Source organism: Neoarius graeffei, chromosome 6 (assembly GCF_027579695.1).
Source record: "Neoarius graeffei isolate fNeoGra1 chromosome 6, fNeoGra1.pri, whole genome shotgun sequence".
Lineage (NCBI taxonomy): Eukaryota > Metazoa > Chordata > Actinopteri > Siluriformes > Ariidae > Neoarius > Neoarius graeffei.
The window spans coordinates 85,775,646-85,799,030 of NC_083574.1; the positions used below are offsets into that span (position 1 = coordinate 85,775,646).

Consider the following 23,385-nt stretch of genomic DNA (forward strand, 5'->3'; position numbering starts at 1 on the left):
GTCATGTAAAGACGCCCTACATACACCCGGAACCCTAAATATCACTGGTGATTATCCATTACACCACGGTGCTCTTGAATTCTGGATTCTGATTGGTCAGAAGGCATTGATTAATTTCCAACAACCAGCTCTGACAGCAGTATCGACTGCAGGTTTATATTAATGCACTCATTCAAACACGTTATCGTTTCTCTAGTAATTATACAGGATAGTGTAGGATTTGATGATTCTGAGGCTGGACTGCAAGAAACAAGTGACCTCACTGCTCTTCACTGCAAGGAAGCAGGCCTCTGCATCAAGACCCAAGTCATGTGTATTGACAAATACACGAGTCAACAACCCTGATGGGAAACCCCTAGAGCAAGTCTGCACTTTCGTCGACTTTGGCTCAACAATGGCTAGCAATGGCTTCACTGAACCGGAACTGTCGTACAGAATCGTCAAAGCCTCTGCTGCCTTCAACTCCGTGAACAAAATCTGATACAAGATGATGATCATAATAAAGACTAAGATCAGGATTGATGAAAGTGCGGTCCTTACCATTCTCCTCTACTCCGCTGAAACGTGGCAAACTACATGTCAGGCTTGGAGTACTTGAGTCCAGGACTCGTGCCCCAATTTTAAGGACTCGTGGCTTGACTTGGACTTCACTTCAGCACCGACGACTCGGACTTGGACTCATGCATTCAGACTCGTAAATTGGAGACGAGGACTCGGATTTTTTCTTTATATTTTGTAACATGCCATAATAATTTGACGCAAGATATTTATATCTACATTAATTTTTATACTAATTGATTGCAAGAGAACGCACGTTCACCTGTTCATACGTCATGTTCAGGAACGTTAATGGCGCTAAAATGTCTGGAGAGAACACTCATAGGATTGTCCGCTTTGCTTATACAGACAGTGGGGGAAGAAAATGCACTGCTATGTGTTCCAAATCTAGAAGAACGATCGAGGAGACGACGGGGACAACCTCGAACTTCAATCGTCATTTGGCGAGACTCCACCCAGAGAAGGAAGTGACACGCTATGTTCATTGCTCTGTTGATAGCGGGGCTTGCTGAGCGATGAGCTAGCTAGTGTTAACCCTCTCTCATGTTATTTGCCCTGTTGATGGTGGGCGGGGCTTGCTGAGCAATGAGGAAGCTTTTTATCTGTAGCCTATTAATTAAAATGGGGCGGTCGAGCAGCAACGTTAGTCCAACACAGTAGCAGAGACGCTTTCACATAAAGGCAGCAACAGCCACCGTCAAACGGTGCGGTTGGAGTCTTGTTCTCGGATCAATAGTGGACTCGACTCGAAATTTTCTTTAATGACTTGGACTTGACTCGGACTTGAACACTGGAGACTCGAGACTGGACTCGAGGTTTAGTGACTCGACTACAACAAAGCTACATGTCAACAAGAACAGCAGCTTGAAGTTTTCAATCAGTCATGTCTCTGTAGAATATTGAAAGTTCGATTCTTCCATGGCGGCACGGTGGTGCAGTGGTTAGCACTGTCGCCTCACAGCAAGAAGATCCTGGGTTCAAGCCCAGTGGCCAGCGGGGCCTTTCTGTGTGGAGTTTGCATGTTCTCCCCGCGTCTGCGTGGGTTTCCTCCGGGTGCTCCAGTTTCCCCCACAGTCCAAAGACATGCATGTTAGGCTAATTGGTGGCTCTAAATTGACCGTAGGTGTGAATGTGAGTGTGAATGGTTGTTTGTCTCTGTATCAGGCCTGTGATGACCTGGCGACTTGTCCAGGGTGTACCCCGCCTCTCGCCCATAGTCAGCTGGGATAGGATCCAGCTTGCCTGCGACCCTGTAGAACAGGATAAGCGGCTACAGATAATGGATGGATGGATTCTTCCATCAAGTAAGCAACCAGTCAAAAGCCAATCCGAATTCATGTGGTAGTGAGATGTTTGAGATGGTATGGAATCTACTAGAGTGGACACCATGGCATGGTGACTGCTCAGTTGGAGCACAGCGAGTCACTTGGTTGAAGTGCATTGAGGTGGACTTGGAGTTAGTGACTGGCCGCACCGGCATCCGACATGAGCAAGGCAATGTGATGGCTACAGATGAGAGTGCTTGGAGGGCCATGCTGCGGAATGTGACCAGTTTCGATGGTGCGCAGCCATATCCAAGATGATGTACGAGAGCTTCTCGAAAAAAAGAGTAGTAAAAATAGCCTCAATGAGACTGGAGCTCATACCGGTCACTGTTGTTGTGTGCGAGTTTGAAATCCAATCAATCCTGTAGGAGGAGTAGTGATTTTTGTGAAATTGCACATGACCCCTCTGTAGCCACATCCATGGTACGTGGCGCCACCTGGTGAACAACTCTTGTTGGAATATGTCTTTAGAGTCTTCTGGGTGAGTTTCAGTGAAAATGTCCTAGCAGTTTACGAAGAGTAGCGTTTAATGTGACAAGTCAGGCAAAAAAATTTCAGACGGCCATAAAATCGTAAATATGACCGGTAGCGCCACCATCTTGACAACTTTTATACACACCCACCTGGGGAACATTGTATGAGAGTTTGATTGAAATCAGATCAATCATGTAGGAGTAGTAGCGGTTTTCATGAAATTGCACATGACCCCTCTGTAGCCGCATCCATGGTAGGTGGCGCCACCTGGTGAACAACTCTTGTTGGAATATGTCTTTAGAGTCTTCTGGGTGAGTTTCAGTGAAAACGTCCCAACAGTTTATGAAGAGTAGCGTTTAATGCGACAAGTCAGGCAAAAATTTCAGACGCCCATAAAATCATTAATATGACCGGTGGTGCCACCATCTTGACAACTTTTATACACACCCACCTGGGGAACATTGTATGAGAGTTTGATTGAAATCAGATCAATCCTGTAAGAAGAGTAGCGATTTTTGTAAATTATGGACGGACGGATGATCGGATAAGCTCATCTGGCCTGGCCTCACCTCACCTCACCTGGATGAGCCCATGATGTATCTGTTTATATCTTCTATATCTAAAGAATAGCATAGTGAATAAGTGTTGGAGCAAGTTTTTACGACTGGAAGCCCTTACTAATGCCAACCTAGACAGCCAGGATCTGGGTCTCTGGATTTACAGAAACACCATCTCGCAAGTGGAGCAGTAGAACCCTAATCGGCGACGAACCCGTAACTTGCAGAACCTCCGAACAGAATCTCTCCCTACAACACCACTTCCCACCTGAAAACATGTTGAACACCGTGTGGAGGAGGGGTTAACTTGTAAGGGAGAAGCTATATCTTGCATTAGGCATATGCACTCTTTTAAAGCGTCAAGTCGAATGGAGGAAAAGCATCAGATGACAGTCCAACCCATGCTTGCATGGACTAATAAAAGACTACAAAGATGATGATGATTGACATATGAAGTAATAATAATAGGAATTAGCTTTTTTCATTGACGCTCCATAACTTTAACTATTAACAGATCAAACGTACAACGTGTTATTCTGTAATAAATAAGGATTATTATTATACGGCACAAGCTACTTCCGGTAAAATCGTGCACTCTGATTGGCTCCTTAAGGCCAATTTATGCTGACAACGCAGTCCTCGCAGATGGCGTCCGCGTAGCCCCCCCCACCAATTTCGCAGACGCTCTGCGCGCACCTCCCAAAAATTGTGACCATCGCAGAAGCCTCGCAGACAGCGTCGCAGACAAGAGGGCTCTGATTGGTCCACTCTACATCCGCTGTACACGCACTTCCGCTTCCCTACTTTCCCGGTTTGTTTTGTTTTCACGACCGCCATTTTTAAAAACACGAGCGAAGATGGAGCAGCATGAAGAGTGGTTGATCGAGGAAGTGAGGAAGTACGTACATCTATACGACTCCAGTTCTAGTCATTATAAGTAACTGGAGGATAAACACTCCACTAACCACACCCACCAACTACTCCTAGCGATTTCACGACTTCGCGCCCCCTTGCATTGTGACGGTGAATAACATCGCGTACGCCTATTACTCCCCGCTCAACGATAAATTACAACTGTCTGCGAAAAGCTATCTGCGAAAGCCTTGTCGCAAGAGCATGAAGAGGCCCTTAGTGGGCAGTATTTTCCCGTAATGCACGTGGGCAATTACGGACTCTCTTTCCAAGGTGCCGGCTTTCAACGTTGCAAGAAAACCTAATTTATTCTGCATGCGTGACTCAACTGTGTTACAAATATGACGTGACTGAAAGCAGCGTCACGCCTCGTTATAATGACCGTCGATTTTAATCTAAGCCATATAATAAACTCCTTATTAACTTCGCTTGCTCTGTCTTTACGGGAAACTATCAGGACCTACGGCTCGGCCCGTACTGTCAAGACCTCGGTCTGATATTTTCCCGTAAAGACCTCATGCTCAGTTAATAAGCAGTTAATATCATTAACAAACTGCCGTTGTATAAGTGGAATAAAACACTTCAGTGATTTTAAAAATGATCATTGAGTCACATCACACACTTGATTTTTTTTTTTTTTTTATTCCTATAACAGCACAGCTACAAGTCCTTACATATTATACCTTTTGCAATATGACGCAGTATATCAAAGCCAAAGCCCCTCCCGTCCCAGTCTTCTGTCCAGGTACTAACCAGACATTTAAGGCACCTCAGGCGGCGCCGATCACCGCTTCTACAGCCCTCGGTGTCTCGCTAGGGTTACAGTGGGGGGCTGGTCCTCTGGTGACTGCAAGAGTTTGACTCCTTACTCACATCTGTATTGCAGAACCTTGCCAGATGGCAGGAGGTACCATTTTTATGACGGCCTTTGGTACGACCCAACTATGAGTAGAACTCACAATTTCCTGGTTGAAAGACAGACACGCTAACCACTCAGCCAACTCGCGGTTACGATGAGTATATACAGTGGGGCAAAAAAGTATTTAGTCAGTCACCAATTGTGCAAGTTCTCCCACTTAAAAAGATGACAGAGGCCTGTAATTTTCATCATAGGTGCACTTCAACTATGAGAGACAAAATGAGAAAAAAAAAATTCAGAAAATCACATTGTCTGATTTTTAAAGAATTTATTTGCAAATTATGGTGGAAAATAAGTATTTGGTCAATAACAAAAGTTCATCTCAGTACTTTGTTATATACCCTTTGTTGGCAATGACAGAGGTCAAACGTTTTCTGTAAGTCTTCACAAGGTTTTCACACACTGTTGCTGGTATTTTGGCCCATTCCTCCATGCAGATCTCCTCTAGAGCAGTGATGTTTTGGGGCTGTCGCTGGGCAAGACGGACTTTCAACTCCCTCCAAAGATTTTCTATGGGGTTGAGATCTGGAGACTGGCTAGGCTACGCCAGGACCTTGAAATGCTTCTTACGAAGCCACTCCTTCGTTGCCCGGCCGGTGTGTTTGGGATCATTGTCATGCTGAAAGACCCAGCCACGTTTCATCTTCAATGCCCTTGCTGATGGAAGGAGGTTTTCACTCAAAATCTCACGATACATGGCCCCATTCATTCTTTCCTTTACACGGATCAGTCGTCCTGGTCCCTTTGCAGAAAAACAGCCCCAAAGCATGATGTTTCCACCCCCATGCTTCACAGTAGGTATGGTGTTCTTTGGATGCAACTCAGCATTCTTTCTCCTCCAAACACGACAAGTTGAGTTTTTACCAAAAAGTTCTATTTTGGTTTCATCTGACCATATGACATTCTCCCAATCCTCTTCTGGATCATCCAAATGCTCTCTAGCAAACTTCAGACAGGCCTGGACATGTACTGGCTTAAGCAGGGGGACACGTCTGGCACTGCAGGATTTGAGTCCCTGGCAGCGTAGTGTGTTACTGATGGTAGCCTTTGTTACTTTGGTCCCAGCTCTCTGCAGGTCATTCACTAGGTCCCCCCGTGTGGTTCTGGGATTTTTGCTCACCGTTCTTGTGATCATTTTGACCCCACAGGGTGAGATCTTGCGTGGAGCCCCAGATCGAGGGAGATTATCAGTGGTCTTGTATGTCTTCCATTTTCTAATAATTGCTCCCACAGTTGATTTCTTCACACCAAGCTGCTTACCTATTGCAGATTCAGTCTTCCCAGCCTGGTGCAGGTCTACAGTTTTGTTTCTGGTGTCCTTTGACAGCTCTTCGGTCTTGGCCATAGTGGAGTTTGGAGCGTGACTGTTTGAGGTTGTGGACAGGTGTCTTTTATACTGATAACGAGTTCAAACAGGTGCCATTAATACAGGTAACGAGTGGAGGACAGAGGAGCCTCTTAAAGAAGTTGTTACAGGTCTGTGAGAGCCAGAAATCTTGCTTGTTTGTAGGTGACCAAATACTTATTTTACTGAGGAATTTACCAATTAATTCATTAAAAATCCTACAATGTGATTTCCTGGATTCTTTCCCCCCATTCTGTCTCTCATAGTTGAAGTGTACCTATGATGAAAATTACAGGCCTCTCTCATCTTTTTAAGTGGGAGAACTTGCACAATTGGTGGCTGACTAAATACTTTTTTGCCCCACTGTACATCTTCAAAAACATTAGCACAAAGCATAGCGAGTTATGATAGATTGTCGATCTGGGAACCAAACTAGGATTCGCTCAGGAAGTATCCAGTCCCCGGCTTCTTTAGTCCACAATTAAAGCAGAACTGAAGTCTTTTTTAAACTCACTTTATTTCTTAATTAACGTGTTATTCGATTACGTTTGCGGTTTTAGTAACCTTATATCGTGACTCGTATTGGAAACTAATCACAATTAAAAATATTCTACTTATCGGCCTATTCGGTTTTAAGCCATGTTGAATTTAGTTTGTTTGGTCCACGGCAGGCGTCGCTTACCCGCGCGATCTTTACAAGACTTCGAAATGTCAGCAAGGTGTCAGTGCCGCCATTTTGAAAACTGTTTTCCAAACGAAATATTGCACAAAAACGAGTTTAAATGACGATTACTGCCTACTTTTTTCAAACTTTCCTGATTGCTGTCAAAACAAACAAAACTTCCGGCTTGATTACATCAGCATTCGAAAGAGGGTGCGCGCGTCTTTTGACAACGTCGGCGGATGTTGGTCGCTTTGATTTCCGCTGTACGTTTTACTTCCGTCCTACGATGTCTCGCACAGGTCTCAACGAATCTGGTTTACGGCCGTCGCTTTGACACATGGACTGATGCATTACAGAGCATATTTTGAACACTCATAACTCGCTATAGCAGCGACAAAATAGCGATCAAAAATGCATTCCGATATTTAATAAAATGAGAAATAGAATTTTGATAATTAAAAAAAAACTGTCTTCAGTTCTCCTTTAAGTGTAACTTCTTTTGAAAGAAAGTAAAGCAGTCGGGTTCGATTTGAACTTTTTAAACACTGTCGGAGGGGAATCTACAGAACAGAAGTTTTTACACACCAGTATGATACAGGGTTTCTGCAGGCTTGAACAAGTTCAATTTAAGACTTTTTAAGACCATAACAGGTTAAATTTAAGACTTATGCCGCACAAAAAAAAAAGAAAATTGGGAGAGCCCGAATTACTTTCAAAATAACAACATTTATTATCATTCACCAATGAACTCATTACATCCCTAGGGTGCGCTCTTGCATTAATGAGGAACTAAGTTGCAGTGGAGCCAAAGACATCCCGCAAATCACTTGAGGAGGAGGCATTCGATTCCGTATGGTTTGCGTGTTGTAACGTTACAGTTTGTACGGAGTTCGCTGATACACCGTCTCAAGATGTGCTTGGACCTGACAATGGTGAACAAAATTGAGTGATGGCATGCGATTGTTGCAGACTTTTATGGGCAGTCTGGTGCTTCTCCGCTTTCGCGTGCGATTCCGGTGCCTTTACACCCAGGGTGCCGAGTTTCAGTGTTCTTTTGCACAATGTGCAGTACGCCTCAAACAGATTGTTTGGTACACATTTTAACCAGTCTACGAAATCATTGCGTTCAAGCCAGCAGTCGTTAAACTTGCATTTGCCCATTTTGCTACAAACCGTGACAATCTTCCTCGCTTCTTTTAGGCTCTACTGTCTAAATGCGCGCGTACCATGCCCTGTGCATCACCATGCCAACCAGGCTAGACGCCGGATTCCACTGTGTCTCATTTGTAGTTTGCAGCATAGCCTACTGATACAAATGGCCCTTTTCCACTACCCTTTTTCAGCTCACTTCAGCTCGCTTCAGCCCGACACGGCTCGCGTTTCGACTATCCAAAAACAGCACGACTCGGCTCGCTTCAGCCCTGCTTAGCCCCCAAAACTCGCACGGTTTTGGAGTGGGGCTGAAGCGAGCCAAACCGAGCTGAGTGAGGCTAGGGGCGTGAGGAGACACTCCCCTGTGCACTGATTGGTGAGGAGGAGTGTCCTCACATGCCCACACACGCCCCGCGAGCACGCTGGGATCTGTAAACACCGTTAACCCAGAAGAAGGAGAATTACGAATTACGAGAATTATGAAGCCTTATGCGCCTCGCCTCATCTATACACTGTTGGCGTTGTCGGTGACAACAAGCCACAGCACCAAGACCAGCAACACTAACGACTCCATGTCCTCCATGTTTATTGTTTACTCTCCGGGTTGTGAGACTACCGCTTAAAAGCTCACTGATGTCACTGTTTGCGCCGCCAAACGACATCACCTGACGTCCACCCACTTTCGCTAACTCCACCCAATGTGTCCACCCACTTCCAGCCAGCACGGTTCAGCGTGGTTGTAGTCGAAATGCAACTCCAACAGCCCCACTCGGCTCGACTCAGCCCGACTCAGCACGGCACGGCTCAGCCGCGTTGGTAGTGGAAAAGCGGCATAAGTAGGCCTAGCCTATATGACTAATTATGGATATCACCAATGCATTTAACAAAAAAAAAGCGAATGGGGTAAATGGACGTAAGGATTTAAGACTTCACAAAATTACATTTAAGACCTCATCTCATCATCTCTAGCCGCTTTATCCTTCTACAGGGTCGCAGGCAAGCTGGAGCCCATCCCAGCTGACTACGGGTGAAAGGCAGGGTACACCCTGGACAAGTCGCCAGGTCATCACAGGGCTGACACATAGACACAGACAACCATTCACACTCACATTCACACCTACGCTCAATTTAGAGTCACCAGTTAACCTAACCTGCATGTCTTTGGACTGTGGGGGAAACCGGAGCACCCGGATGAAACCCACGCGGACACGGGGAGAACATGCAAACTCCGCACAGAAAGGCCCTCACCAGCCACGGGGCTCGAACCCGGACCTTCTTGCTGTGAGGTGACAGCGCTAACCACTACACCACCGTGCCGCCGACATTTAAGACCTACAATGCAAAATATGCTCGTATTTTAGACTTTTTAAGGCCTTAAATTAGGATTATCAAATTTTAGACTTAAGACTCCGCGGAAACCCTGATGATACCATTCACATATACAGTCATACACTCTTCCCTTCCCTGAGAGGCAACAGCATTGCATCAGCTAAGGGGGATTTGCTAGATGATGTGCTACATACAACACCTGGAGGAATAAAAAGAACCAAACGTAAATAAATAAACAAACAAGACGCCCAACTTTAACGTACACCAGTCCGTGTGTGTGGGGTGGAAAAAAAAAAAAAAAAACAGCAACAAAAGCTACTGGACTGCAGGGGTATCAACTAATACATCTAGCTCTTTTCTCCGTTGCGTGTTCGGGAAAAGAAGGATGAGACACGGAGAAGTTAAAGAGGACTGTGTGTGTGTGCGAGAAGAGGAATCTGTCAGGCGAAGACGAAAAACAAGACAAGACGAGTGAGCTTGTGTCCTCGGACTGATTTTTCCTCAGAGACTTGCTTCCAGCGAGCCATTCCAGTGAAGGCCAATGCTGCCCCCGTGTGTTTGCTCGGAGTATTACATGCTCATACCTGTATCTCGTAGGATCTAACACCTGCATGCACGACGCATTCTGATTACATGCAAAAATAAAAACATTCGCTCAGGGTTTCCTCAGGGTTCTCCGGTTTCCTTCCACCTCCCATGAACATGAACCGTCTACACTAAACTGGCCCTAGGTGCGAATAAGTGTGTGTATGTGCAAGGTGGTCTACAATGGACTGGCATTCCTCCAGCCTCGTTCCTGGGATAGGCTCCGGATCCTTCCCCATAGAGAAGCCCAGAACACTGTCACGTTCAGGAATCCCAGAACGACACTTTTTTTTTTTTAAAAAGGCATGTACCTAAAGGAGCCTCCCCCAGGATCGTTCACTTTGTTCTTCTGAGCTCCTGAGAGCTGCACGCTGACCGCCAAGGGGCTTTTCCCTGCCTGCACCACCGGACTCTTCCCTACAGCACCTGAGGAAAGGGAGCAAGCCAGGGAATATTTTTAGTACTAGAACAAATAACCTACTTCGTATTAATCAATCTAGGACATCATGAAACATTTTATTGAGCTCGGTTTATGTTTCTCTGGTATAAATAACAGACATGAAAAGCAAACAGGGGCGTGTTCATGCACTTGGGCTACAAGATCCATTCTTTAGGACATTACAGAGTTGATTTTAAATGAAATCTTGGCTCGAGTAGGATTTGGAAAAGCGCTTCTGTCCAGAATCCTTCGCTGTCCGTGACTGATAACGGTTGATCGTCAAGAACAGCTGTTCTTTTCAGCCACCTAATGTTGTCTGTAGACATTTTTTTTCTTTCCTAGTCTGCATCGCTGCTGCTGTGTGCTGCTAGTAATGAACTCCGAGTGCTTTATGAGGGTTTAATATGTTTTACCAGGTTTTACAGGGAGATTCTGTAATTTCTCCGCTTGATACCCTCACAGACAGTCTGCTTTGCTTTGATTGCCTTCAGTAACCGTGAGAGATGTCCAGATCAATGTTCTTTGTTCATTACTGCGACAATATACACTCACCGGCCACTTTAATAGGAACTTGTTCTTGATTCTAAGATCCCTGTTCTTGGCTGCAGGACTGGAACCCAATGTGGTTTTCTGCCGTTGCATGCGGAGATGCTTTTCTGCTCACTACGGCTGTAAAGAGTCGCTATGAGTTACTATAGCCTTCCTTCCTGGCAAAAAAGAAAGCTCGAACCAATCTGTCCATTTTCCTCTGGCCTCTCTTATCAACATGCCGTTTGTTTCCACCCACAGAACCGTCCCTCACTCGATGTTTTTTGTTTTCCGCACCGTTCTGTCTGTGTAAACTCGACAGACTGTTGTTCGTGTGTGAAAACCCCAGGAGATCAGCAGTTTCTGAAATACTCAAACCAACACCCGAGCCACAGTGAAAGAAAGTCACACTTTGAGATCACAGTTTTTCCCGTGCTCATGTTTGAACATTGTGAACATTAACTGAAGCTCTTGATTTGTATCTACATGATTTGATGCACTGTGCAGCCGTCACGGGATTGGCTGATTAGAGCAGTGTTTCCCAACCTTTCTTGAGCCACGGCACATATTTTACATTCGAAAAATCCCACAGCACGCCACCAAACAAAAATGTCACAAAAAGTATATATAATGATCATCTAGTCTCAATTTACTTACTCAGTGTGAAACCTGGGCCTGTTTAGTTGAACACAAAGCTGATATACTCGCAGGAATTGAAGAAAGACACACACGAAGATCTTCCTCAACAGCTCTGAGTCACTCTCCTTTTTTAGTTTTTATAGCAGTCATGCCTGAAAAGCCCAGCTCGCATAGATAGGTTGTGGAAAATCACTTTTTTTGCTTTCTTCTGATCTCTACTCATACTAGGGCCTTCATCTGGGTCAGAATTTTCTCCAGGATCCAGTTTGGATTGTGTACTTTTTCAAATATTTATCCATCGCTATCACCGCTGTCACACCCGAAGCATTACTAATTCTATTGTTTGAATGGCAACAGGTAGATACACAGGTTAATTAGCTACCTGCTGCCATCTAGTGGAAGAGTATTTAATTGTTCTGCCTGTCACTATACCGTACGTCGCTGGCATGGACGAACGAAGACAAATTATTTGCAGTAAATAAATAATAATTTTCGGAACAATTAAGTGAAATTGGATAATTTCCCACGGTACACCTGATGATCTCTCACGGCACACTAATGTGCCGCGGCACAGTGGTTGAGAATCACGGGATTAGAGAACTGCAGAAAACAGCAGGTGGATGTATGGGGGTTCTTAATAAAGTGGCTGGTGAGTGTATGCGACTTGCATCATATAGGATCTGGATGCTTGCATCATGTCTGGTTCTAACAGATTCTGATGCTCTACCCCGTTTGTTTTGTACTTACTTTCTTGCTTTATGACATTTCGTCTGTCCACCTTTATTTTGTCCTCTCTCCCTCTATCTCTCTTTGTCTAATTGTTCACATCTCTCTATATCTCCATCACTCTCTACTGCACAATACATGGACTTGTACTTCTGTATTAGACCCATATAGTGATTGGTTGTGTGTTGATAAGATTAAAATTACCGTATGAAACTCTTTGAAATACGGCATAACCTTATATTATTAAAAAAAAAAAATACGGTGCTACCAATACCTTATTGAGCTTATCCGGAGCTCTTACCTGCCGCCCGCACCGTCTGCGTGATGACCACAGGCATCCGGACCTGCCCTCCTATTATCCCTGTCCTCTTAATATTCTACAGAGTGAAAGACAGAGATAGAAAGCAAAATATGATGACAAAGACAACACAAATGTTATTTAGTGACAATTTTCATCGAAAAAAAGCACCTAAACAATATATTTATATGAACTGGTGATGAAAAAGTGCAGATGTAGGCAGGAAACAATGAGGAGGAAGGAAAGGAAAAACAAAAGATAAACATAAAAGGAGAGAGAGAGAGCACATTAATAAGCAGGTCATCCCCTCCGTAGGGCCCCTGGCGAGTCCCCCTGGGCCCTCATCCATCCTGCCCTGTTCTCTCACGTTGCATATTTCACTGCCTTGTTTTCCTGCCACAATATCACGACGCCTTCAGCTCCGTCCCAAACCCAGCTCGGGGCCTTCGAGACCTGAAAACGTGTTCGGCCCAGGAGCTGTGGGTTCACCGCAACATGGCACAGTGAGGAAGGGAGACAAACTGGTCGTCGAGTCTGTCTCGCATTCAGGCAGAAATTACAAAATGCTCTATTTCGCTAGAAACCGAGCATGAATCAGTCTACGGTTTAGAGCAGATCTCTTTCGGACAGCAGAGCACGTGAGGTTGACGGATAATTAGTAACTAGTAATTGTGAATAAAAGCCCTGGACAAATAAATTAGTCACAACTAATTAACTAAGCAGAGCCTTATTGTATACAGCAAACAGGTTATGCACCTGGATGAAAGGAACACGGTACATTTTTGGATGGAGTCCTTTTACAAATCGCTTCTCTGACGTAACCCGTCGAAGCTGTGAAACGATTCCGCACTGCCGACGGTTTCACTGCTTAAACTGTTCTGATGGAGAGCAAAGTAACAACCAATGTTTGGTTGTTTTTTTTTTTTATATCTTTCTCATTTTCATTTCCAATTAAATATGTAATAATGTTAGATTTGACAGTTCACTATAGACCTACAGTGGTGCTTGAAAGTTTGTGAACCCTTTAGAATTTTCTATATTTCTGCATAAATATGACCTAAAACAACATCAGATTTTCACACAAGTCCTAAAAGTAGATAAAGAGAACCCAGTTAAACAAATGAGACAAAAATATTATACTTGGTCATTTATTTATTGAGGAAAATGATCCAATATTACATATCTGTGAGTGGCAAAAGTATGTGAACCTCTAGGATTAGCAGTTAATTTGAAGGTGAAATTAGAGTCAGGTGTTTTCGATCAATGGGATGACAATCAGGTGTGAGTGGGCACCCTGTTTTATTTAAAGAACAGGGATCTATCAAAGTCTGATCTTCACAACACACGTTTGCAGAAGTGTATCATGGCACGAACAAAGGAGATTTCTGAGGACCTCAGAAAAAGCGTTGTTGATGCTCATCAGGCTGGAAAAGGTTACAAAACCATCTCTAAAGAGTTTGGACTCCACCGATCCACAGTCAGACAGATGTGACGTAACCAGATCAGTAGTACACCATTTCCCTTAGTAACACACAGCCATCAAATAAAGGCTCTGATGTGCTTAAAAAAAATCCCCAGGCACCACTGCGCTCTCTCTCTCTCTCTCTCTCTCTCTCTCTCTCTGTGTGTGTGTGCACGGTTTCAGATGGGCTAAATACAGGGAAAGAACTTCACTGTGCTGTCATGTACATGTGACAAAGGCTTCTAATTCTAAAAATCTAATCAGAAATTTTCTGTAACCGTGGGATTTTTTACTGGCAACAAAATTCGCGAATTAACAGACTTTACTTTTATGAAGTTTAAATCTCACTCGCCTAGATAACACGTACATAGATCTGACACAGATACGAGTAAACAATGGCCATTGTCTTAGCAAGGTGATTGACATCTAAAAAGATTGTTTTTATTCACTGAGACGAGCAAACAAAAGCATGTCACATACAAATACAAGGAAATTTTAATTTTTTTGAAAAAAAAAAAAAAAAAAAACGCGAGTAGCTGCCGATGGAGTTTACAGGCAGCAAAAGTCTCCCAAAAGCTGAGTATGTGTCCACTCACTGTTTGTGTGTGTGTGTTCACTGCTTCAGTGACCCGGCTTATTTTTACACCCAAACGCTTGACACTCAGGCACCTTCAGGATTGTTTACAGCAATTTAGAAGCGGTGTATCCCCTAGATCTCAGCCTCGGTAAGTCATGTTGCATGATAGTGCTGTCACAATCTCTGATTCTCTCATGTAATTTGTATCTGAACCTCGGAGAGTATAAGATATCAGTGCTCAGGGACATTTTAGCTTAAAAGAAAAACAATGTGTACACAGGTACAAATATAAACAAGAGAACGCTCGAACATGTCTTGTATGGACATTGTCCGTCAGTATAAAAGGAGTTTGTTTTTTGTTTGGCTGTAATGAACTCTTCCAAAAACTTTCTCCATTTCCCTTGACAGAAAGCGAGTGCGCCACGTCAGATCATCTTTCAAGCTGGAAAATCGAGTCGAGACGAGAGCACTGACCACAAAATTACTAATGTGAGATGACGGAAGGGGGCGGAGCTTCCAGCGGGATCAGTTAATAATAGTTATTAAAACTCTATATCTATGCAACTGTCAATCAATTATTCCAGATTCACATCTCGACTGGCTGCTGTTTTTATTGAGGGTAAAAAAAAATGAAGACTGATCTGATCCTTTGGCATACTTTTCAGTGATGGATCATATTACAGTACTCTGATATTAAAATGCGGAACTACAAATCAAAACATGTGAAGGCTAACTTCTGCCCATAGGTCTGCTCTGATTGGCTAAGGGACAGAGACGTATGCATACCTGTGACGGTGTAATGGTGCTGTTAGGTTGCCGGGGGGCGTTGCCCGTGGTAACAGCCCCGGTGACGGCTCCTGCTGGAGATATGGTGGTCTTAGACTGCAGGGGCTGAGTGAGCGACTGCTGACTGTTCAACAGGGACAAACGCAATGCTGGTAGGCTTTTCTACACACACACACAAACAACATATGAAAAAAAAAATGCATGAATGTTATTAGAAATTGTAAACATAAAGCAAATTCATATAAACTCGTGATCTAACTGGTGTGTACACTAGCGTTCAAAAGTTTGGGGTCACTTTGAAATGTCCTTATTTTTGAAAGAAAAGCACTGTTCTTTTCAATGAAGATCACTTTAAACTAATCAGAAATCCACTCTATACATTGCTAATGTGGTAAATGACTATTCTAGCTGCAAATGTCTGGTTTTTGGTGCAATATCTCCATAGGTGTATAGAGGCCCATTTCCAGCAACTCTCACTCCAGTGTTCTAATGGTACAATGTGTTTGCTCATTGCCTCAGAAGGCTAATGGATGATTAGAAAACCCTTGTACAATCATGTTAGCACAGCTGAAAACAGTTGAGCTCTTTAGAGAAGCTATAAAACTGACCTTCCTTTGAGCAGATTGAGTTTCTGGAGCATCACATTTGTGGGGTCGATTAAATGCTCAAAATGGCCAGAAAAATGTCTCGACTATATTTTCTATTCATTTTACAACTTATGGTGGGAAATAAAAGGGTGACTTTTCATGGAAAACACAAAATTGTCTGGGTGACCCCAAACTTTTGAACGGTAGTGTACATACTATGGCTACGAAGACTTGCACGTTATACTGTAAATATAATATATACAGGTCATTCTAGAATTCGGGGTACATTTCACGTCTCCTCGATAAACCTTTTTGTTATTTTCCACAAAAGAAATCTTTATTGAATCAGTTTTGAACAATAATGCAAATTATGACAAACTTTCACCAATAGCAATGCTTGATGTACATTTTAGACCCAATTTATCCATAAAACATTCACTAAATGACTCCCACCCCTCCCCCCACATTATTGCTGTCTTCGACTCCTGATTTATCCATTCAACTCCAATAAACAGGAAGTGATTCAGTCTAACCGTCTGTTTTTTGGGGCGTATTCTATTAACTCTTATAAAATCAATTGCAATTGTGAAAGTCTATTTTCTGTATTATGTGAAATTTCAGTGATTTAAAAAATATATATACATTTTTTTTTAATCCATCCCAATGTTCTTATCAACTCTGTTATAAAACCGCAAAAAACCCCACAAAGACTTTTAATAATACGCACAACAAGTGATGTCACTTCCTCTGGCGGGGAAACTTCAGAAAGGCAGCGAGATGTGTTGTGTTGTGTTTCTTCTCTCATGAATTTGAAAAAAAAACGTTGAGGATTTTACACCAACAACAGATTAATTTTTCGTCAAATCTGTTATTGTGATATTGGAGTGAATCTCTTGCTCATTTAAAAAAAAACAACAATAATTTGATTAAAATCCATACAATTCTGTTTTGATACATGCCGTGTGGTAGCGAGGTTGAGGTTAGCATGTGGCATTAAGACACAAAATGGTGGGAAATTTCAACTCCTGTTATCGTTACTTGTGTTAATGGATTGCCCAGTTGAAATGAACCCGCGATTATAGAACGGGCCATGTATATATGGGTCTGTCTCAGAAACTGGGTACTGTGGGGGCACCCCACTAAATATACTCAGTCAATGAACTATACGGTTTTGAATGGTGATGTTGGTTTTAACTTGAAATAAAATGATGAAAGAAATACAGATAAAACTAAATCTTTGATGTGAATATTCAGAATTTGGCAAAAATTCTGCAAATTTGTGGAAAAATGGCGGCTTGATCTGGGACATGATAAATGGTTGACTATATCGCATTCCCTTAAAAAGGTTGTAGTCCACTGAAAAGTCTACAGTTATCACTAATTGTATATTAAGTTGTAACTTTATACACCTTGGTGCGCTCACAGAATAATCATAACCGTAATAAAACATCATGCAAAATATTTGATCACGTTGTAACTCCGTTTTCCGCAGACCCAAAACCAATACGATCGTGTGTTTTGATCTAAACGGAAAGCCTCAGGGTCAAGGTCACGACCTCACCAAAAGTAGTAACTTAAAATCACTACGCCATATAAACATTTAGTTATAAATCTGCGATTTTGTTTTTTTTTAAAACAAAAGCTGAACGTTAGGTATAGGATATGTTTCTTACAGAATATGTTACGATGGTAGCTGGTCTTGTATGAATTTTTGAGCTATAAAATGAGTTGTGGTCTATTTTTTACTGTAGCGTGTTATTTGTGTGCGGGGAAGGACACACATTAACAATTTGCATGTGTAGAATGGAATTTTCGGCGGCACGGTGGTGTAGTGGTTAGCGCTGTCGCCTCACAGCAAGAAGGTCCTGGGTTCGAGCCCCGTGGTCGGCGAGGGCCTTTCTGTGTGGAGTTTGCATGTTCTCCCCGTGTCTGCGTGGGTTTCCTCCGGGTGCTCCGGTTTCCCCCACAGTCCAAAGACATGCAGGTTAGGTTAACTGGTGACTCTAAATTGAGCGTAGGTGTGAATGTGAGTGTGAATGGTTGTCTGTGTCTATGTGTCAGCCCTGTGATGACCTGGCGACTTGTCCAGGATGTACCCCGCCTTTCGCCCGTAGTCAGCTGGGATAGGCTCCAGCTTGCCTGCGACCCTGTAGAACAGGATAAAGCGGCTAGAGATGATGAGATGAGATGAGAATGGAATTTTCCACTCCAACAGTTAGAAGTTGATCGTGCTTCCATCTGCGGTCTTTCTGTTACGCGGGTGATCTGTTCGGACGTTATCACTGAAAAGGTGAGTTTTAGTCTTGCGGTATAAGGCAACAGAATGTTTCTTTTTCATCTTACTTTCATATTTCGTAGTGTTTGCGTATTTTTGGCCAACATTTTGCAACCATGGTCAATTTAGATCGAACTTTTGATAGAATCTACGGCCAGTCATTTTGCCCCGCCCCCGCTCCGTCCGGTGCGATAGTGATGTCCCGTTGCTCGCGTGCCACAGCAGAGACCTGCGCGACCTTCAGCCGGTACAGTCGCTGTTCTTTTCCCACCACCGTTATTCTCATCTTTCCGGTGTGTTCTTGATTTTTCCATTGTGTCCTATTTCGCCATATCAAATACCCAAAATGTATCATATTATTCATATTTAAGTGAATAATCAATTCAGCCATCATAAGGGCATTTTTAACCCAAGCAATCAAAAAGAGGAAAAAATTTATTCAATATTTTCACTCATCTGTGAAGGAGGGGCTTTAATTCTTCATGATGGAGATATTTTATATGGAAATCAATTTTACAAAAGCATTTGAATTGTAATCAAAAAAATTTTCCACAGTGGAGGCCAGATACTATCTTTATTCTTATTAAACATGACAAAAGAAACATTGAGTGTTAGGTAAATGCAAAAAAAAAAAAAAAGTAAAATTAGAAAATTTATTTTTTGACCATAATGTCCCAAATGAGAGACCAGTTTCTGAGACGGACCCATATATGTTGTGCCGTGTATTTGTGTGTGTCAGTTTCAAGAGCTAAGCATGCTAACGTGGTGTGACAGCACGGATCATCCGTGTTGGTGGCAGCATGTGACACACGTCATGATTGGCTAGACACGCCTCCAGGCTATTGGCTGGAGCCGCCGGAGGGAAACAACCGTACAGGATTCAAAAATACATTGTGTGTGTGTTAGTATTAACGTTACCACTAAAGACAGTATGGCCAAAAGGATGGGCCTGTCCATCAACATATCAAAGACTGAAACTATGTGCATTGGACCGGAAGTTGAATTCCTCATTGATGGTGAGAAATTGAAGAACGTTACATGCTTTAAATATCTGGGTAGCTATGTGACTGAAGATGGCTCGTTGCACGAGGAATTAACAGCTCGCATCCAGGCCCTGTCCACACGGCAACGGATTCAGGTGAATCCGATACAATTGTTTATCATTTAGGCCTGGCGTCCACACGGCACCGGCGTTTTGGGTGCCCCAAAACGCAATCTTTTGAGAACGGGTTCCAGAGTGGAAAGATCTGGCAACGTTGCCGTTGCGAAGTCGTCTGGATGAGTAGAACGGATTTGTTTACGATGACGTCACAACCACATGACTGTGAGTGCTTCACGCCGGGTAGAAGTGTAACGAACTCGATGCGAGTTGTCAACAAATCCTATAACTTGGTTCATGAAACGCGCTTATAAAATATTTTCACTGTGAATATTTATTGTGTAATGGTGCAAAGTGAGAGAGAGAGAGAGAATAGCCCTTAGGGCAGAGTCAATCCCGCCAGCAAAAATAGGGAAAAAAAAGGAGCGAGCTCACCTCTTCAGATGTTGGTTTAAGTCCTACAATACATTCCTCAAAAAGGGCGTAGAAGAACAAATTAATCCATCAACGTGTAGCATTCAATTTATTCCGGACCATTAAAGACGCCGCCTTCCGCGTAGAATCATACGTCATCCTCGCCGCCATATTGGATGGGTCAAAGCGGAGAATAAAGATGCCTCATTCATGTGCTGCGTTTAACTGTACCAACAGGTTTGCCGTCCAAACGAGATCACATGGGATTACCTTTCACAGGTGAGACTGGAAAAATACTTTTCATTGTATTTGGTCATTATAACGTAACTTTACGAACAGATTTTTCTGACTTTGTGGCTAATATGAAGTCTCGCGCATAATAGTTTATGCGCATGCGTCCTTACTACTTCTATTGTTCTGGTGTCTCCGAAGGGACCGTCTTACAGCGCCCCTAGAGGTGTGGCATGTGTATTGCATCGTTTTCAGCAAGCGTTGCGTTGCCATATGGACCTGATATTTTACTGATCGTTGCCCATGTGGACGCGATATTTTTTTAAATAACATCTCGTTGCCGTTGTCGTGTGGATGTAGCCCCAGGCAGTGTCCTGTGCGTATGGACGATTACGTAGCCGTGTTTTTGACTGCCATGACTTAACATGAGATGCTGGCCTCTTCTGCCCCTCGGACCTGCTTGATCCATCCTGGTGCCCTGTGTCTGGTCGGAGTTTTATCGCCCCACTCCTGTGAAGGACGGCCCCATGAGGACAGTTGAGGGTTATACCTGTTAAAACTGTTAATATTATAGTCAGGCTGTCTGTTGTTGCCCAAATGAGGATGGGTTCCCTTTTGAGTCTGGTTCCTCTCGAGGTTTCTTCCTCATGTCGTCTGAGGGAGTTTTTCCTTGCCACCGTCGCCACAGGCTTGCTCATTGGGGATAGATTAGGGATAAAATTAGCTCATGTTTTAAGTCGTTCAAATTCTGTAAAGCTGCTTTGCGACAATGTTTATTGTTAAAAGCGCTGTACAAATAAACTTGATTTGATTTGATTAACTCCCTCCACCAAAGTTCAAGTCTACGACCAGTGCCTGATGCCTTTACTACTTTATGGCTGTGAAACCTGGACTTTGTACCAGCATCAAATCAGACAACTTCGTACTGTTCAGCAACGCCATCTTAGAAGAATATTGAAAATAAAATGGAATGACTGTGTCAGCGACGAACAGGTCCTCTCTGTGGCTGGTGTAGAAGATATAGAAATAAAATTAGTCCGAAGTCGCCTAAGATGGCTGGGTCATGCTTCCAGAATGGGGGATGAGAGGCCAGTAAAAGCCTTATTATACGGTGAACTTGTAGAAGGAACACGTCCCACTGGACGTCCTAAGCTTAGGTTCAAAGACACCTGCAAGAGTTCTCTGAAGTGTGGAGAAGTTCTTGACCAATGGAAGTCCAAGGTTGTAGACCGACCATAGTGGAGAAAGCTCATTCGTCATACATGTGACAAAGTCAATGAGAGAAGAGTTAGTACTTACAAGAGAAAGAAGGAAAAGAGAAGAAAGAAAACTGTAGCACCACTAGAGTAGTTTTCCCTCCGTAATCATTACTGTTTTTTTTTTTTTTGTGTTGTTGTTACTCTATCATATGCCTTTTTGTGTATGGTATTGTGTATTGTAGTTTTAAATGTGTCCTACCCGCTTCAGGTCAAGGCGTAAGTAAAGACAGTACCGTATTTTCCGGACTATACGTCGCTCCGGAGTTTAAGTCGCATCAGCCAAAAAATGCATTATGAAGATGAAAAAAAACATATATACGTCGCACCGGACTATAAGTCGCACTTTTTTGAAGGGTTATTCTATCCATAGAATCTGTGATTGCATCTGATAAGCGGCGCGTGGTTACTGCGCGACTGCATTGTTTATTTAATAAACGAACAGCTGAGCAGTGATAACGCGCCCTTTGCCCTGTAAGTAGCCTAGTCTGATTATTTTAAATATCTACTACTATCTTTAATACTATCACTATCGTTATTACTAATAGCCTATATTATTATTATAACTAATATTAGTAGCCTATTACTGATGCATTAATCAGTTTGCTTTTAGATTATTTTTACCGGTAGGGCTTATTATCGCCCCATGGCTCTTTCATCTTTGTTATTAAAGCTGTAGTCATCATCGAGGAGTGTCATTCTTCATTTTTGTCGAATTTTATTTCATCAAATCAGAGGCCAAGTAGGCTATAGGTATATCATCTCCAAAGACAGGTACGGTAGTAAAAACAACCGTCTAGTGAAAAAAAACAACAACAACCGCTTTTAAATCCCCTACTTAAATCCTTAAAATGAGTCATTTAACTCATGTCTTGTGTGATCTGATCTCCAATGGTGAAATAAACCGGTTGTGATGAGTACAGTCTGTTATTTTAGAAGATAAATGTAATATATAATTTAATATATAGACTAATAAAAATTAATATTTTATAATATAATATCACGACATATTACTGTCTGTAACTGTTTGTCACTAAAGCGTTTTCTAAGATCATAATGTCTGATATTATTATTATTATTATTATTATTTTACACACACAATAAGCGCATGTGCGTAAAGTTATAGTAAACCATCCCCCGCCTTTTTTTTTTTTTTTGAGTCGCCGGACCCACCCACCTCCTGCGTTCTGGGACCTCCCACTTCACAAATTAAGCACTGCCTAAAATCACTACATAACTTATTTAAATAACTATAGGCCTATCATTAATAATAAAACACAGGTCAATCAAGTTTATCAAGCTGATGATTTCACTCCAAATCAGCAAATCCATTGAATTCCTCATCCTCGGTGTCGCTTCTGAACAACTCTGCCAACTCCAGCGGCAGATGAAGCGCCGTTTCCTCTTCTTCTGCGTGGCTGTCGTCAGACTCAGCATCAGCTCCAGTTATTCCGCGGTGAAAAAAAAAACATATATACGTCGCACCGGAGTATAAGTCGCATGGCCAGCCGAACCATGAAAAAAAGTGCGACTTATAGTCCGAAAAATACGGTATACAGTAAAGCAAACTAGCATCATGTTTATTAATGCGCATGCAGTTAATCTGTGTGTGTGTGTGTGTCTCACCTTGAGAAAAGGCACCAGGTAAGGCTGCGGGGATGACTTCAGTTCCGTCTGCAGCCGGCTGGTGAATTCTTCTGGTTCGATTTTGGCATCCTGAGACAACAAAAAGCCACGATGTTGTTTTACATTACTTTTGTTCTTTATCGTCCGCACTAAATATCAAACATGGAACAGCAATAAACACCATCTGTAGGATCATGACACAGTAAGGAAGCGTGACGTAAAAGCCAAAAACGTTGTATCTGCCATTCTGGTACGATGTTAAACTGAATGCAGCTTTATTATTTTGTTAGCCTGCATGTTCACAGCATTTTCCTGAAGCGCATCCCGTACTTGAGCTTTCAAATGACGGCACTCTTACTGAAGTTCCCGAAATAACCCTTACGACGCTGCCCTCTGCAGACTGACTGTGTTACAAATGGAAATCCATTTAATAACCATTTGATGTTTCTAGCGTTTGGTTTAAAGATGTGAGAAAAACCTGAGTCGGAGATTAAACTTGTTTGAACGCATCGATCTGAAATGTGCCGATCCGACACTGATCAGTATACACTACCGTTCAAAAGTTTGGGGTCACTTTGAAATGTCCTTATTTTTGAAAGAAAAGCACTGTTCTTTTCAATGA

At 42.8% G+C, this 23,385-nt stretch overlaps 1 protein-coding gene across 2 annotated transcripts in view; it reads right to left on the reverse strand.

Moving 5' to 3' along the window:
* LOC132888126 (transcription initiation factor TFIID subunit 4-like) overlaps nucleotides 1-23,385 on the reverse strand; it is a 275,470-nt gene that overhangs the window by 205,096 nt on the left and 46,989 nt on the right. For both annotated transcript variants that reach the window (XM_060924138.1, XM_060924137.1), the window contains 4 exons: nucleotides 22,764-22,853; nucleotides 15,276-15,437; nucleotides 12,454-12,529; nucleotides 10,132-10,246 (listed from right to left, as the gene is read on the reverse strand). In XM_060924138.1, the coding sequence (XP_060780121.1) occupies nucleotides 10,132-10,246; nucleotides 12,454-12,529; nucleotides 15,276-15,437; nucleotides 22,764-22,853 (443 nt within the window). The remainder of the gene's footprint in view (nucleotides 1-10,131; nucleotides 10,247-12,453; nucleotides 12,530-15,275; nucleotides 15,438-22,763; nucleotides 22,854-23,385) is intronic.